The sequence below is a fragment of the Triturus cristatus genome, chromosome 6 (genome assembly GCF_964204655.1).
Source record: "Triturus cristatus chromosome 6, aTriCri1.1, whole genome shotgun sequence".
Classification (NCBI taxonomy): Eukaryota; Metazoa; Chordata; class Amphibia; order Caudata; family Salamandridae; genus Triturus; species Triturus cristatus.
In genome coordinates, this window is record NC_140589.1 from 1220194150 (window position 1) to 1220211761 (window position 17612).

A 17612-nucleotide genomic window follows, 5' to 3' on the forward strand; every position below is an offset into this window, starting at 1 on the left:
TAAGTTAAGCATTTGATATCATTTAAACCAGCAGCTAAGCTGATCCATGGCCTATCCATGAGAGGAGTACCGAAAAGGGTGAAGTCTAGACCTTAAGTGAATAGGGAAGGCTATTTTCAATCGCCTCCTTGGAAACAGGTTAATAGAGGATGAAGGTTGGTGTTATGGGCCCCACCAGCAAATTTAGTGAATGAGTATGATCTATGATCTGTGTCGGAGGGAGGGATTTTGCATTCCGCGCTGCATCAGGGCACACTCACCGCGCTATCTTCTCACCTCCCGGACCAGGCCAAAGGACACAGACAAATGACGTCAAGAACAGTGACTTCAATCCATGCGGCGTGCGAGGCGATCAAGAGGTCGCCAGCATGGTGGGGAATGGCTATATAGCCTCCCCCTTCGCACAAAGGAGCCCCAGAAGTGACACCCCTCGCGTCACTTCCAGGCAGGAAAGAGGAGGGGGACACCGGCCGGAGTCCCTGCCCCTCAGGAAGGGGGGCGGGGAGGGGTGACCGGTGCCCAGGCGACACTAGGGCACCGACCGCTCCAGTGGCCCCCTGTGGGGGCCGCGGTCAGCGGCAGACCGTTCGCTTCTTAATGAGGCGCTGTTGGTTTTTCACCCCTTCTAGAGCCCCTGCATCGCCACTGACTATTGCTGAAAGAATTAGCACGTTACACAATACCAAGCCCTGTCAACAGAAACTCCGAGGAATCGGGCTTCTGGATGCTTGAATCGGGACGCGGGAGACTAGCCTTGAAATAGGTAGTCTCCCGCCTGAATCGGGAGGGTTGGCATGTCTGCATACATGCCAATATACCCGATTCAGGCGGAAGACTACTGATTGTTCAAGCCAAAAATGGCTTTATTTTATCTGTCTCCCACCTGAAATTGCATTTTCTACAATTGAAGTCAATGGGGAATTTTCACTCTCCGATTTTTTTATTTCAAATCTCCCACTCCGTCCTGAAATGTTGGCATGTATGTGACATAGAAACACTTAGAATCAAAACAAAACCATCCTTCTAACCACAAACCCTACATGGTGTAGCGTGCCACTCATGTAGTGTTATATAAACATACATGCCAATGGAATAGATTCAGGCGGGAGACTCACGAATTTTGAAGCCAAAAATTGTTTTATTTTGGCTGTTTCCCGTCTGAAATTGCATCTTCTTAAATGGTAGTCAATGGGAGGAATACATTCCACCGATTTTTTTTTTATATCACCCACTTCCTCTTTTAAAATGTTGACATATATGTGTAAATGCTCCAATACTGTTAAAGCGAGCTTTGCCAATGCTTTTTAGGTCTCGTCTGAGACAGCGCTTTAGCGCTGCTCTGGCGAGACTTATAGTAAGCGAGTTTTGGAAGTGCAAACAGTGGCTTTTCAGGCCTCCAAATACAGTGCATGTGCCCCGGGCGCGCGCACCATTTGGCAGCCTGAAAAGCACTGCCTGATCACTTGCTTTGATGTCCTCAGTGAGCCGCGCGGCCACTGAGGACATCAAAGTGCACACCATTTGCCACCCCCTTCTTGTTTCCTTTGATCCCTATCTTTCCCTTTCTCAGTCTCACCCTCTCCCTGCCTTTTACAACTGCGGCCCGCACCACTGTGCCACTCCCTGCCTTGATATCTTTTTTTTTACCATAGTCCTGTTTTCGGGTTACGTAAAATGCAGCCACATCATTTTAAAAACGCATCACGCCTACACATTTACCCCCAATACGCCCCCCTCTGCACTGTTAAAGTCTCTCATCTCATTGACCAGCCCCTGCCAGTCGCTCTCTGTCCTATTAGAATTCATGGCTGAATAAAGCATCGGAGCTCTTGTTCGTAATTAGGTTTGGGTTGAGGAGGGCTTGTTGTCGTCACCAGAGAGCAGCGCGCGCAGCACTTGGAGCAGAGGGCTGGCTCTCCGGACTGTGCAGGGCATTACCTCATTCCCTATGAGTAATGCATATGTGCAACGCTGAGATCAAGAGCCGCCGAGTCCGCTGCTTATTGGACCTGCCGTGGGCTCCCATCCCCCGGATGAACTAGTTATTTCTAACCGCTGTAAAGAAGAGGAGTTATTATTACCCAACGTGACAGTACTCACTCTGTCCGCCTTAGAAGGATGAACGTCTGAGCTGACCTGTCGGTATTCAAAATCATGGTATAGACTGCACCAGAAGTCAGCAGCAAGTACTGAACCTCCTGCGCTATCTTGCTATGCCAGGAGTACACCCATGAGACAGGTGGTGAGGTGAGTAAATGGAACAAAAAGCTACATGCCACCCTACAGCCCACCGCAAACACATTTCACTCTCTTTGTACAGGAAAAATACACAGGACCCAGTAATAGAATGTGTGTATACACTTACATTTGGGTTTAAAATGTATTGCATATTATACATGCCAATAGAGTAAGATTCTGTAATGGGAATGTTAGGGTATGAGCAGATCATGGCAAAATGTAAAAAGAAGCAAAAATATGAAAAATCACAGAAAATATTTAGTGTCACTTTGGCGTAGGTATCATGCATTAAATCAGACAGCTACATGTGTATAAATGACTTAATCCTTAAAGTTGGATGTGGGAAGGAGCTTGGATGCACACCAGTCTGCTTACAACATTAAAAGAAACTCCCGGTTTTTGCACAGCTCATGCAGTTGAGGGGGAGGGGTGGTGGGGTCCCAAGCCTGGGTTATTGGGCTGCCTTCTCATCAGAGTCAACATTACGTTTTCAGGTTATCCGCTGTCCCGAGCCCCGAAGGAGGAACCAGGGCAGTGGTGTCAAATTTAATTCACCCGTGTGCTTGCCTAAGAGCTAAGACCCTAGCGAGAACCACTTTGAAGTGTTCGTAAATCCCAGTTACAGACAGGCGCGCAACACCCATTGGACTCAAAGGGCTTCAGCGCCATCCGCCCCCCCCCTCGTGTGTGGCAGCCCGGGATGAGACAGCGTCCAGGGCACGCACACAGCCGCGCCCAAGCATTTCACAGGTCTTTAAAAGACCATTTGTATGTTAATGAGGCCTTGCTGTTGTTTCACCCCTTCTAAGAGCCCCTGCAGTTCCACTTTGCCTATGGCTTAAAAGATTCAGCCGCCCCCGAAATTTTTTCTTAGCACCCCGAAATTTGGCTCTAGTTGCGACTCTGGTTACAGATAATGGGCTCTGCATGCTTTGATCTGCCCCACTCCACATGAGTTATCCACTATGTGACAGCAAGCGGTTTTACCCCACGCTTTACCACTGTGAAAAATCATCAGCCGCCACTGCCTGTGGGATGATAGCATCCTATTGGGGGATATCTATTCCACTTTGTCTCTCATGCTTGAACAACCTCTTCTACCCGACCCCCTGATTGCTTTGCTAGGGTACGTTAGGCCATTACCATTAGGATTACATTGTTTTACATCTATTGCCTTACTCCTAGTGAAACAGCAGATCCCGCTTCACAGGGTTGCTTACACTCTCCGAGCTGTGTGTCAGCCTAGCTGAAAGATCTGTCCTATTGTGATATTATCTCTGAATTGTACGCTTCCCTGCAACTAGTTACTTCCAGGCCCAAAGATATCTGGCAACCCCTGTAGGACGACTTGTTGTCCATTGATAATTCGGCAGATGATAAAATGGAAAGTTAAACACTCGTTATCTGTCACCTGCTGTATAAGGCACTCTCCTGTTGTGCTCCGAAGTGCCCCGATGCGCTATGTCTGCTTTTGAAGTGTAACCTGTGTATCATTTGTTCGCCTTGCCCTTGTATTTACCTGCATCATTTTCTTGCCTAGTAAATTTGTGATGCCACACATGCATTATTGTTTTATATTTGAGTTCTGGATTCATTGAATGTATTTGTTGTATAAAACGACACATAAAGTTTAAAAAGAAAACAATAAAAGTATTAGAAAAGGGATGAAAGCTCATGTCAGCTATTTCATTCTTAGCAGCTAAGCAGATGTATTTTTTATTCAAACAAATTAATCTCTGCAGTCTATCATTAAGAAGTAGAAGTTACATAATCGAAAGTATCTATTTATGAAGTGAACTTTATTTTTTCAGTCGATTAATATTCATGGAAATATGCAAAGCAACTAGATTGTATATCAGTTTTTAATTAATTCACAAATCGGGCTCTATTTGGCACTGGAAATTTCAAGCAAACCCTAAAGTAACATACTGACGTCTACAGTTCCTAGTGCTCCTATCCAACGTTCCATAAAGCGATGGATAAGCCTGCTTTGCCAGACACAGACATACATTTCCACATTGGAATGTTGGATGCAGCACTGAAGGTACAGCGGTAGAGGGTCAATAATTACTGGTATTGGCCTCCTTAATCATTTCAATATTTGCCTTCCTGTTACATTGCCGCATTCTACCCCATTGCCTGTAATATTACCCTTTGTCTCGGGCTATGCCAGTCTTAAAAGTGCCCTAGATGGAGGCGCTTGCCTGCAGCTCAAGTCAGAAACTCTGGGCCTTTAAGGGCCTTAGAGCCCTCGGCAGCAAACTATAATGCTACCGAAGAGCCCAGTTATCCCACCTCCAGACAGAACACAAAACACCAAGCATCTCTCAGCTGGGGTAGTAATGTTCCTGCCTTTACATATAAATCCACTGTGCCCCTATGTGCGCAGACTATTTCGCTACTCTCATACTGATAGGCAATGAACTTTCCAGTGCCAACGATTCAAGGGTCGGCAAAGTGCTTGGCAAGGATAGCAGCAAGCCGTGTCAAGGTCTCATCATAGCCTGCGTAGAGAAACCATACAGGACATTTTACAAGACTTTTTAAAAAGGGAGATCACACAATGCAGCTGCAATGTAGTCATAAAATTAAGACTCTGAAAGAAAGAAGGGCAACTACATTAGGCACAGACTATAAACATTCTGGCTCCTCTTAGTAATGTTAAAGATCACTATAAACTTCCGTATCACACAGCTCTTATGCCCATGTATCTTCTTACCCATTTCTTAATCATAACATACAACTTGAACTCCATACCTTTTCTTGACTTTCCTTCACAACATTTTTTTTTGTAATCCAGGCCTTCCATATGCATCTTTACACACTGGGTGCTAGGAATGCTAGCCTCACTCTTACCAGTGGGGGACAGGATGTGGCCTCACGGCCAGAGTTGCCGCATTTGGAGCTGTGGAACCAGGCTCGAGTCTAGGTATGGGCTCAAAATCCAGTGAGTCTGGGCAAATCCCTTAATCTCTCCATGCCTACCAAAAAACAAGCATTTGCAATGCAACAGGTCAAGCATTTACGCAAGTTTGAGCTATTGGCATTGTAAATGACAATGCCTTTTATTTATGTTTTTGTTTTTGAAACATAAATAAAAAGCATTGTCATTTACAATGCCAATAGCTTAAACTCGCATAAATACGAGACCTATTGCATTGCAAATGCTTGTTCTAGACGGCTGGCTTGTGTGTTGTGTATGTGCTGCTTAATTTCCAGCTGCAGTTCTGTAACCTTAAATATATCGCGTATCTTTTGGGCAGCCATCTTGGTAGACCTACCAATTCAGAGAAAGCCCCTACAAATATAACGACCTAGAGGCATTGGCAGCAGCATGTTATTCTAATTTGTAAAAAAAGCTGTTCATTTGTAACGAAACCAGGTAAAAGTATAAAGAAATTCAAAATAAATCTGGTTTTGTGTGAACTAACGACAATCGCCATCTGTTCTAAACTCACCCCGGCTACTTTGTTTAAAAATTGTTTGCTTGCAGTAAGTTTCATGTTCTTTTAGCATTAGCACAACAATAGTCGCTTCTAATAGAAAATGTAGAGAGCGTGTTGTTAATAAGCAGACACAGTCTCTAACTGCCGCCACGTATTACTGCCATCTTTAAACGGGTGTATCGTTATTGGCTGCTGTAGCCTGTTAGTCTCAGAGAATTGACTGGTTTAAGAGTTCGTTACGTCATTATGATGCGACAGCCAAGTTTTCCTGCTGGCATTCCTCCTACACGTGCGTAGATCTCCAGCAACTACCGAGACGGAAGCTAAACTGTCACCATGCCCTCGGCACTGGACCGTGTAGTGTAAGTACTATGGACACTACTGAATAACTGACCCCTGCCCGATTGATGTGGTCCGGTGGGGGAAAACACAGTCGCTCCCGTTCTGTCGTTTACATACATTGGGGCTTATTTACAAGGCACTTCCGCCATGGGAAAAGTGGCGCAAGGGGCTTGTAAATCTGCCCCCTTGTATTTTGGAGGGCTGGGTCTGCTTTGGGTAGCAAAATGTGTCACTCGTGTTCTCTGGGAGGAGCACTGCCTGTAAGGGTTATACGTCATATTTTTCGGAGTCACCTGGAGCATTTATTTTATCCGCTTTTGATATGTGTACCTGAAGCAGTCTGGTGTATTTTTTGCATTCTGAGACTTGGTCTTTGTTCTTAAATGCAGTACTACAAATTCCAAAATTAAATTTAAAAAAATGAAGAATGGATGTATTAATTAGGTATGAGATGGAACATTTTTGAGAAATGTGTAATACTCCTTATTTCAGGAAGACTACTTTTTTGTCACGTAGATTTTTCTGTATCAGTTGGATGCCCCCCTTTTTTTTGTTCTCCCCCCTCCACTGACACCCCAAAGATTTGTTTTACTAAGTTCTTGTGGCGCGGAAATTAAAGTTGTGCGAGAGTGTTAATTCTAATGTTGGCATCCTCGAGTGAGTTTTTTCCACTTCTTTTTACCGGGTGACTTCCTTTGAAGCTGCACATTGTTTGGTATAACTGAATTAAGCGTTTGTTAGGTGAGCCCATCTGTGCATGCCTTGGATTTGTGCGCATGTGTGAGGGTTTTTGCGGTGATTCAGACATTGACTTGACTATTCCTACATGTGTCAATTCCTTTAGTTGGATCCTTTCAGACTCCTAGTTACTACTTTGTGCTCCCTTTGCAAAGAAGACCCAGTTGCTTCACCACTAACCATTGACCCACAAAATTCTGTACAGGTCAACTGTATTACACGGTACATTAGGCCATTAGCAGGCTTGGGTGGAGTTAATAAAACATGTATAAGATTAGATGGATGGTAGTTCCTGAGCAGTAACAGGACAATGTATACATTCATCATTTAGAGTTTTTTTGGTATATTGAGGTTAAGAGAAATTGCAGTAAAATGATCTATGTCTTGCAGCCTTAGCGCAATCTCCTAAAAAGCTCTGATTTATATGTATTTTTTGAGCGTCAAGAATGCTCGGAGTCATTACTGGGTTTTTAGATTTTTATCGTTATTTTTTATTTACATCGTTTGTCTTAAGTACAGAGGGTGAGTGCGAGATTAAAACCGAACCACAAATCAGAAAACTAAAATTGGGATGAGAAAGTACATGTGGAAAAGCAGTAGTAAATATCACAGCAATTATAACATTGTTGCTTCAAAGTTTTGTATGGAATGAAGTGGAAAAGAGAAGAAACGACAGGCAGGATTATCAAATACAAAGAAAGTTGAACAGCAAGGTTATCGTTTTTTTTTTTTTTTGAAGCGCTATAGTAGATTTTCTTGGTTGCTTAGTTCATAAGAGTACTATTTCCATAATGAAGGTGCTGCTCTGGTTCACCTTGTTGTTGCGACGTAGCAGTAACATTTATTTCGCTTCTGAGGTTTTCCATGGGCAAGTTGTTGCAATTGGAGGGCTTTGAAGCTTAGTGGATGAGTTGGAACTTCAATCAATCAAATATTCTTTATTGTTTTTAGTTAATTAAAACCATTACAATATACTCAAAAATAATTATACTTGTTGTAAAAGACTCATATAACAGGGGTCTGGAATTTTAATAAAATATCTACTTGTCCAAGGGGCAGGTTGCTTAATAAATCTACTGTAACAAAATCCACTTGTCCCTTTGGTGCCATGTAGTGTGGCGACAAAATATGGCAGCAATCTCATTATATAAGAGCTCTGATATAGCCTCTGATAATACCAGGTCTCATACCATAGTAGTGTTTGAATACTTGCAATCCCCTTATATTGCCACGTTTCCGCAGATCTACATGCTGGGGCTGAAGTTAGTGGTAAGCAATAGTTACAGGGTTAGAATGACCTTATGAGTCTGTGCAAACCTACTAACTTGCATGTTTTAAGGGTTTTCAACAACACTTCTCTAATACTGAGAAATGTTGGAAATTTACTCCTGACAATGGCAGACGTAAACCTTCTTCCAGAGTTGGGGGAAAAAGTGGTTGGAGGGAAAGTGAGCTTGCAAACACTCAGATTTTTGCATAAGCAAATCTACACATGCATATTTGCTCATGCTAAAATGCATTTCACAAATTTTCTAGGAGTACTGTTTCTTGACCTACTTCTGTCCTGCGCCTGTAAATTCTTGGAAATTCACGAAAGCCATATAACTGCACTTAATGCAAGGACATATACAGTGGGTGCACTTTTGAGAGTCTTTAATAATTGGACCCCTAATTTGGTCTGGCGTTGACAATGACCTTTTGCGTTTATCAAACTTCTGTGTGTCTCTCTGTATGGGCTGGCTTCATTGTGAGTGACAGCGTTCTGCTCTTTCACAATGAGCAAATCAACACACAAAGTAGTTTTGTTCAGTGCCAGTAACTACTGTGGCAGTGTGGGCTTTTTGAGACCAAAAACAATTCTTTGCTTATGCCAGTGTTTGTTATAATGGTGAGGGCACGGCAGTTCCCACACCAATAAGGTTTTACAAAAACCATGCCAAAGCAATTCACAAATTGATAAAACTTAAAATCTGACCACCAATTTTCCATTACAAATATTTTTGGGAAATACTAGCATGCATCAACACTTGTTACTAAATGATTCTGCAAAGAAATGGTACCTGAAATTTTACAGTGGTTTAGCGAAATGTTTTTTATACCAAGAAGAGGTATACCATGAGAAGAGTCCAGGTATTCCTTTTGAGTGGACCGGGGCTTGCTCTAGCAATCACAAGGTGCTCTTTTTGGGGGTAGTTTGGTCAAGCAGCCATAGGTTTATCAGAGAGAAGTGCTAAACATCTGCAAAATACACACACAGTGAATAAAGGATGCACACTACTCAATAAGGAGATCCACACCAATTTCTAACAAGCATTTGCAATGCAATAGGTCTCGTATTTATGCGACTTTGAGCTATTGACATTGCAAATGACAATTCCTTTTATTTATGTTTTAAAAACGAAAACAAAAATAAAAGGCATTGTCATTTGCAATGTCAATAGCTCAAACTCGCGTAAATGCGAGACCTATTGCATTGCAAGTGCTTGTTTTTTTTGTTGCTGGATCCACGAGAAATCGGCATTGCAAATGAGAATGAGTAACATAAAATATTGAAATACTCGTGTAAAACATGCTCTTGTCTATTTGAAGGAAACGGATATATAATATATAACAAGTATTGGCATAGCCAATCGGTTTTGGCAATGTGAGTGCCAAAGTACAGAAACGGCTAAAGGGGCGTTGCGGCGGAGAATCAACCGAAGACAAAGTGTTTAAAATGTCAGAATATGGTGCGGAATATTCTCATGAACTGTAATGTGAAACCGGTGAAGTGGGAATGCATTCAGAAGAGACAAACTTTTCTGTCACATACATCAGTGTCTCAAAGGCTCTCTCAAATATGGCATACAGCAGTAACAGGTTATGTGTAGGATGCGTATAGCAAATTCGATGTTAAAAATATTGATGGGTAACCGTTTTAACGGGGCGGTCTGTTAATCATTGAAAACTACAACTTCTTATTAGGGTGTTTTCGTGGACTATAAAACATGGGCATTTCTTCTCTAGAAATAAAGGATACCATACCCTTAGTTCCCCATTCCAAGATGGCTACTTGGTTCGTCTTTTGTAGTCGCTTTATTCTTTGAAACCTGCAAAGGTACTAATCTATGACAAAGAAACCGACTACTTTGGGCGGGAAATAAAGTGCACATATATACGATGTTATCCTGTGTCTGATCATAGCAAAAGACATACATCAGGTTATTTAGTGTAAGGTACAGAGGGATATTTCAAAATTTGCGAACATACGTGACAAGAATTTTCAATTCTATTAAGGACAAGGAGGCGAGGATTATGCTTTCTCATCTCTTTACTAGAAATGCTCAGCAGCCAATAAAAACACAGTATATGCAAAGCAAAAAACTACAATACCCATAAACACCAGGGTATGACGTGGATAACCATAGAGACCATAGTATAAAAGGTCACATAGCAAGTACAACATCCTCTTTCTTTGGTGAGGAGAGAAGTTCAAATAAAAGGAAACAGTTCAAGAATCACGATGACCCTCAGGAAGAACAACCATCAGCAACAGCAGAAGTCCATATGGAAGAACGCAGCACTGGAAGGCCACAGGACCCTGGGAACAGAAGGACATCGGATGCAGAAGAAAAAACCAGATGAAGCAGTAACCTCGTCACTTCGGGTCAGCACCTGAAAAGAGACAGACTGCCGTAACAAACATCCAATATATAGTAAAATACAAAAGGGGGGGAGATATCAGAGAACAATGAATTATCAGAAATATAATGCATATGCAAAAACATCACTATAAATCCAAAATATGTACATCTGAAAAAACAATGGGTGGGATAATCCTCGCCTCCTTGTCCTTAATAGAATTGAAAATTCTTGTCACGTATGTTCGCAAATTTTGAATTCTATGTCAGGACAGGAGGCTCCGATTATGCTTGTTCAAAGCTTATCCACCACTACTGAAGCCACATGATCATTAGGTTTGTAATAGAAATATTTAAACATGGAATCAGAAGACAAATCTGCGGCCTTCATAATGTCAGACAAAGTAACACCCATCGAGAATGCTTAAGAAGCCATAGCTCCCCATGCCGAATGAGCACCAAAAATGGACACATCAATGCCGGCCTCAGACATAAGCCAGCGAACCCAACGAGCTAAAGTAGCTGGGGTAACAGGGCGAAAGGGCTTCTGCAAAGCAATCAATAGTTGACCCTGCATATCTGAACGTAAAGGAGCAGTACATACCTCGTAATCCTTGACGCATTGGACCACACAAAGGTTGGGATGGAGAGGAAAAGAAGGATAGGTAATCAATGAAGTATTTGTTTTGGTACGTCGAGAAAGACGAAAAGTGACACCCTCAGGGGTAAAACTACGACCAGCCAAGTCTAATGCACGAACATCAGACACCCGTCTGCAGGCATAACAACATTGTCAGTTTGGCTGACAATTGTTTGCGGGAAAGCAAAGAGTTGGAAGGCCAGGCGTCCAAAAATTTCAAGACAATGGATACATCCCATAAAGACGTGTATTTAGGACAAGGGGGAGTCGCAAGACGTATACCCTTGAGCAATTTAGTAATCAAAGGGTGTTCACCCACGGGTTTACCATCAAGAGGACTATGGCCTGCCGAAATGGCAGAACGGAAATTGTTAACCGTCCGATAAGCTAAACCTGAAGAAGCAAGAGACGCTAAAAAGTTAATAATTACAGAGACATCCGCTGTAGCGGGATCAGCTTCCCGTTGAACACACCAATCACACCATCGTCTCCAAGAACCTGAGTAGCGTTTGTGAGTGTTGGGTGCCCAAGATTCCTGCATCTACCTCCTGACCTCCCGAGGCGTCTCCGGGAGCAACGCTCTTTTTAAGTGACTATTTGTTGACTTTTAATCGTCTTATCGGCATTTGCACTTTCAGCGCTTCTGACACAGCGCTCTTGGATCCCCTCTGGCCGCCTCCTTTCCGCACGCGACCCAGACCGCCCCCTCCTCACCTGGCTCTCGGAGTGGGACAGGCGGGTCCACCATCTTGGTCGGGTCTGGCCGCCGCGCTGCAGTTCTCTGGCTCCTCCCCCCCCCCCCCCCCCTGCCACGCCTCTCCTACCCTCTTCCCTCATGTGTCCCTATAATATGGCCACTTATTCCCGGCAGCGCAGCGGACGAGCGCAGCGGGCGCGACGAAGGCGCGCCGAAGTTAAGCCCGTCTGCGCCCGTCCGCGACGGGCCGGGACCAGGGGCCACACACCCTGCTTCTGTTGCGGCTTATACGTCTGCTCAACTCGCTGCCCTCTCTGTTCCATTCCTTGTCCCTCTTTCTATTTTGCACCACCTTGATTCACTTGGCATACTTGCCAACCCCCCTTCTCACCCTGCACTTATCTCTCACTGTCCCCTTCCCTGTTCCTCTGATTTCTCTCCTGCTCCCTGTCGTTCTTCTGTTCCTACTCTAGCTTCTGCCTATCTACTTAATACCCGTTCCGCAGTCAAGCATCAGACGGAACTTTTCAATCTTTTGACCTCGGATTCCCCTGATTTTCTGTTCTTGACCGAAACTTGGTTCTCTTCTGACTCCCTTCCTGATCTTTTGGCTATTCTTCCCGACTCCTACTATTCCCTCCGAGCTGACCGTCCAGTCGGTAAGGTTGGGGGCGGTGTGGCGATAATTATTCGGTCGTCTCTCAAATTTCAACTTCTTACCCACCCACCCATACCTAACGTGGACTACTTGGTGGCCCGCTCTCTTAATTTTTCTGCCCCTCTTACTGTTGTTCTTGTGTACCGCCCCCCTCAATCCATGCCTTCTTTTGTAGCTTCCATCCAGGACCTCTTGGCCACCCTGGTGGTCAATAATTCATCTGTCCTTTTGCTCTGCGATTTTAATTTCTGGCCGGGCGACCCTAGGGAAGACTCTTCCTCTAAAGATTTTTCTGCCACCCTTCAGTGTTTGAATCTTACACCTTATGTTACAACCCCTACCCACGTTCAGGGTCACATTTTGGACCAAATTTGGTCTACATGCCCTGTCATCTCATCTCCCTGTGTCTGGTCGGACCATTCCATTATCTCTTTTTCTATTCATTTGGGCTCGGTTGATAAACCCCCCCTTCCGAAAAACCTGTTAGCCCGCAATTGGAATCAGACAGATCTTGACTCCCTCTCGCTCACCTTGGCCTCCTCCGCCCCGGACCTTAATGATCTTTTTCTTGAATCCCAGGCTGATGCTGTTTGTATCTGGCTTTCTTCCTCCTGCTACCTAGTTGCCCCGCTTAGAAAGATCAAAGCGGTCTGCCCCTATGACGCGCACAAATGGTTCTCTCCAGAGCTGAAAGCGCTAAAACTCGATCTTAGGCGGTCGGAACGCCACTGGAGACGGAACTATAGTTCCTCCTTGCGCGTCAAATACAAATCACTCCTTACGGATTACAAAAAAGCGATCTTAGTGGCTAAAACCTCATACTTCACTGAGAGAGTCACTCTTGCCGCTAACAAATCCCGTGAAATTTTTTCTCTGGTCCACAATCTTGCCTCCTCTGATCGCTCTACCCCCAGCCTTGTCCCCTCTCAGTCTCTCTGTTCCTCACTTAATGATTTCTTTATTGACAAAATTTTGAAGATTAAAGCCAACATTCCTTCTGTGTCTCATTCCAGTTTTTCTTGTTTCCCTCCTCCTCCCTCTCCTTCTCCGTCTACCGTCCTGACGCGGACGGTAGACGCGGCTAATAGAACGCGGACGGTAGATGCGGTGAACACTGTTTAAGAGCTGACCTCGCCGGATTAAAAAAACCACGAGCAAGCGATCTAATAGAAAAGATCCACGCGTGAAACATACTATCCGTTAAAGGGGCGGAGGGCGTGATCCAAATAAAGCAAACTGCAATGCGGTTCGCACTTTGGAAATAAAACACAGAACAATGGCCTGTATAAGAAGTGGCCTACTGTGAAATTGACTCCAATACTCTGATACCTATATAAGGAATGAATTTATAAGGCCTATATGTGATGTGGTCATTTTAACCATTGAGGAAGACTAAAAATATTGTCCTGAAGAAGGTGGTCTTTATTGATACTACACCATCGAAACGCGTCGACGCCTACATACGCGATTAAATTTGGTGAAGTCAGCAAACAGTTTAAGACAGGGGATTTAGACCCATGCTTGTTGCTGCCTATGCAAATGTCCAAATTAACGCTGTAAATGACATAGTATATTGTCTCTTTTTGTATTCTTCCTAATTTTATATTGTTCTATATTGTATTATATTGTTTTGTATTTGTGAAAAATCTTTTTTCGCAATATATGTTTTATTTAGCCAATGCTTGTCTATTTTTGATGATTTTAAATGTGAATGAACTCATATGAGTATTCTATATGGATATATTTTCGATTAAAGAAAATTGATATTTTTACGAGAGTGTGGTTGGTCGATAAGTGCCTCAATTATCAATTGTCTGTGTAAACTATATGGTCCACAGTTGGATATGTATGTATGAATGAGAAATGGTCAGTGCATGATTCATCCAAAGGGAAAACTCTTCTTAACTTATCAGTTACTGGGTGCTCCATCCCTTTGGTGTGAGAGCCCCCTCTCCTTTGTTTAAAGGTCTCTGTGTATAACTACGCTGATGACCTTCAGCTCGTTTTTGATCTGTCTTCTTCCCCTGATTCCCTTTCTAAGTTCTGCTCCACTTTAGTTTTTATTTCTGAGTGGATGAGTGCCAACCACTTGAAGCTCAATCCGGACAAGACGGAACTTGTCCTCACTGGTGGCCCCTCCAATCCCTGGTCTCCGGTACACTGGCCCCTTTCCTTTGCTCCCCCCCCCCCCCCCTCTGCCTGTCCCTTCTGTTCGCACCCTTGGTATTAAAGTCAGTCATGACTTATCCATGCACACCCAGATTAGCTCTGTTGTGTCTTCCTGTTTCCTGTCCCTCCGTCTTATCCGGAAGATATCGCGGTTCTTCTCCACCGACGCACTTAAAACCATAGTCCTGGCCCTTGTCATCTCTCGCCTCGACTATGGAAATGGCCTGTATGCGGGCATACCCGCTTTTGAATCCCGCAGACTTCAGGCCATCCAAAACCAAGCGGCCCGTCTCATCTTCTCTCTCCCCAAATCTTCTCACATCACACCTGTACTTAAGTCCCTTCACTGGCTTCCTGTCCGTTTCAGATCTCTCTTTAAATTGGCTTGTTTAGCCTTCCAGGCTCATTCCCGTTCCGCTCCTCATTTTATCACCTCTCTTATCTCTTCTCATGCCCCCAGTCGCACTCTTCGTTCTTCTTCTTTGTCTCTTTTGCACACTCCCCGTTTTCGCCAATCCAGAACGGGGGGCACACGGTTTTCAGTCCTGGCCCCTCAGCTCTGGAATAGTCTCCCACTTTCTATTCGCTCGATTCCCATTTATTCTCATTTTCGTAAGGCCCTCAAAACTTTTCTTTTCCTTCAGGCGTTTCCCTCCTAGCCCCTTGGGATGCTTTCTGTGAGTTCTGATCAGGACCTCAGCGCCAGGAAGCCGCTTGGCCGCAGTGCGCTTTATCAAATATTTTTTTCATTTCATTTCAAGATCCACTGATAAATTTGCAAGCGTCTCGTGAAAGGCCTGGGACCGACCAACGGTCCCCGAAAGTCGCCAAGCCAGAAGACGGAGAGAGCCTGACTGGATCAGGGGATGCGGCTTGCCGAGAGGGTCCAGCAAAAGATTCCACTTCTGGGGAAGAAGGAGCGGCACAGCACAGCACAACACATTTCCAGGAGAACTGGGAACTAAGCTTGAGCCCTCCACAGAGGAGCAATCCGAATCAGCTCTGACTGATAACGCTTTGTGCGAGCCAGGACTCTCGGAATCATCATGAACGGGGGAAAGGCGTAGCACAGAAGGGGAGGCCAGGTCTGGAGAAAGGCGTCCGTGGCCAGGGCTTCCGGATCCGGTCTCCACCTGAAGAACCGGGGAAGCTGCGTGTTGAGGCGAGAGGCAAACAGATCGATGTGACACTGCCCCCAAAACCGACGGAGGTAGCGGAAGATGCGAGGATGACGCCTCCAATCGCTGTAATCCCGAAGATGACGCAAATGCCAGTCCGCAATCTGATTGTTGCGGCCGGGAAGATACTTGGCAATAACAGTGATCTGCTTCCGCAGACAAAAGTGCCAAAAATCTTTGGCGATCTCTGCTAATATCTTGGATCTCGTGCCGCCCAACTTGTTGACATAACGAACCGCGGACACATTGTCCATGCGGAGAAGAATGCAACAATTGGACCGAAGAGGCGTGAAGCAACGGATCGCAAAGGACCCCGCCAGGAGTTCCAGACAATTGATGTGGAGAGACAACTCCTGAGGGGACCAACGACCCCCCGTTGAAATTGGACCGCACTGGGCTCCCCAGCCCCACAGGCTGGCATCGGACTCTATCACCATCTCCAGGGAAGAACCGAACAGGGCTCGCCCATTCCAGGCCTCCATGTGGTCCAGCCACCACTGCATCTCGCACCTCGCCTCCTCCGAAAGAGGAATCTGATCTGAATAGCGAAGGCCATTCTGGAGATGACGGATCTTCAACCGTTGTAATGCCCTGTAATGCAGAGGTCCCGGTAAGATCGCCTGAATTGAAGAAGCCAAAAGACCGACTACACGAGCTATAGATCTCAATGATACAATCCGTTTGGAGATAATCGAAACCAACTCCTGTTTGATGTAGCGAATCTTCTGATTGGGTGAAAGAAGCTGACAGGTCAGAGAATTGACCTGGAAGCCTAGAAAGTCCATCACCTGAGATGGGATGAGAACAGATTTCTTAGGATTCACAAGAAATCCCAGGGATTGTAAAAGCTCTATCGTCCATTCGAGATGCAAGATCAATTTGTGAGGACAATCTGCCATGATCAGAATGTCGTCCAAATAAATAATTATGCGGAGACCCCGAGCGCGTAAGTGTTCCACCACTGGCTTCAGAAGCTTCATGAAGCACCAGGGCGCCGACGAGAGGTCGAACAGGAGGACCTGGTATTCGAACCAGTCCCCTTGCCATTGGAACTGGAGAAACCGCCGATGTGGACCGAAGATTGGAATTGACAGATAGGCATCTTTGAGATCTAGACGAACCATCCAATCTCCCGCTCGGAGAAGATCTCGAAAGAGATGGATCCCTTCCATCTTGAAATGACGGTAAACCACTCCCCCGTTGAACTCCTTTAAATTGAGGACCAAGCGGGATCCGCCCCCGCGTTTCTGAACCAGAAACACCGTACTCACAAACCCTCTTGGATGACGGGTAGTTCGAAGAATAGCCCCTTTTGCAAGAAGGGAGTCTATTTCTGAGGAAATGATCTCCCGATCCTGAAGAGAGAAGATCAACGGGCTTGGAAGGAGGGATTGAGGCGTGGGCTGATAAAATTTTATCTTGTAACCCTGAACAGTGTCCAGCACCCAAGCATCGTTGGAGATTAACTGCCAATTTTGGAGAAAAAATTGGAGCCTCCCCTTCCCCCCCCCAAACCACTTCGGAAAAAGGAATCAACCTCACCTGAATTGTTGGAGTCGTGATGACCCCCTTGTTGTCCTCCGAAGCGACCTTTCCGGAACTGTCCCCTCCCTTTACGGGAGGGATAGAAGTTGGAACGGGTGGTAAAGCCGGAATCCTGACCACCCCCACTGTGGGACTGGAATCCTCGCTGGGAATTCTGCTGAGATCCTCGGCCGAACGAACGTCCCCTAAGACGTCCGGCCTTTGCAAAAACTGCCCGAAAAGCCCGCCGCAGCGAGGCTTGGGCATTATCAAGGCCACTGAAAGTGGCCACAAAATTGGAAAGCTCTTTCAGGAATGGCTGACCAAATAATAGCCCCTGAGCCAAGGGTCCGGCTTCTGAA

General features: G+C 45.1%; 1 protein-coding gene across 1 annotated transcript in view; it reads left to right on the top strand.

The window, feature by feature from the left end:
* The first annotated feature begins 5899 nt into the window (after nucleotides 1–5899).
* The window catches only part of RPF2 (ribosome production factor 2 homolog), a 57436-nt gene continuing 45723 nt past the window's right edge, over nucleotides 5900–17612 (top strand). Inside the window, exon 1 of the mRNA XM_085612134.1 lies at nucleotides 5900–6046. Coding sequence (XP_085468260.1) covers nucleotides 6021–6046 — 26 coding nt within the window. The 5' untranslated portion in view covers nucleotides 5900–6020. The remainder of the gene's footprint in view (nucleotides 6047–17612) is intronic.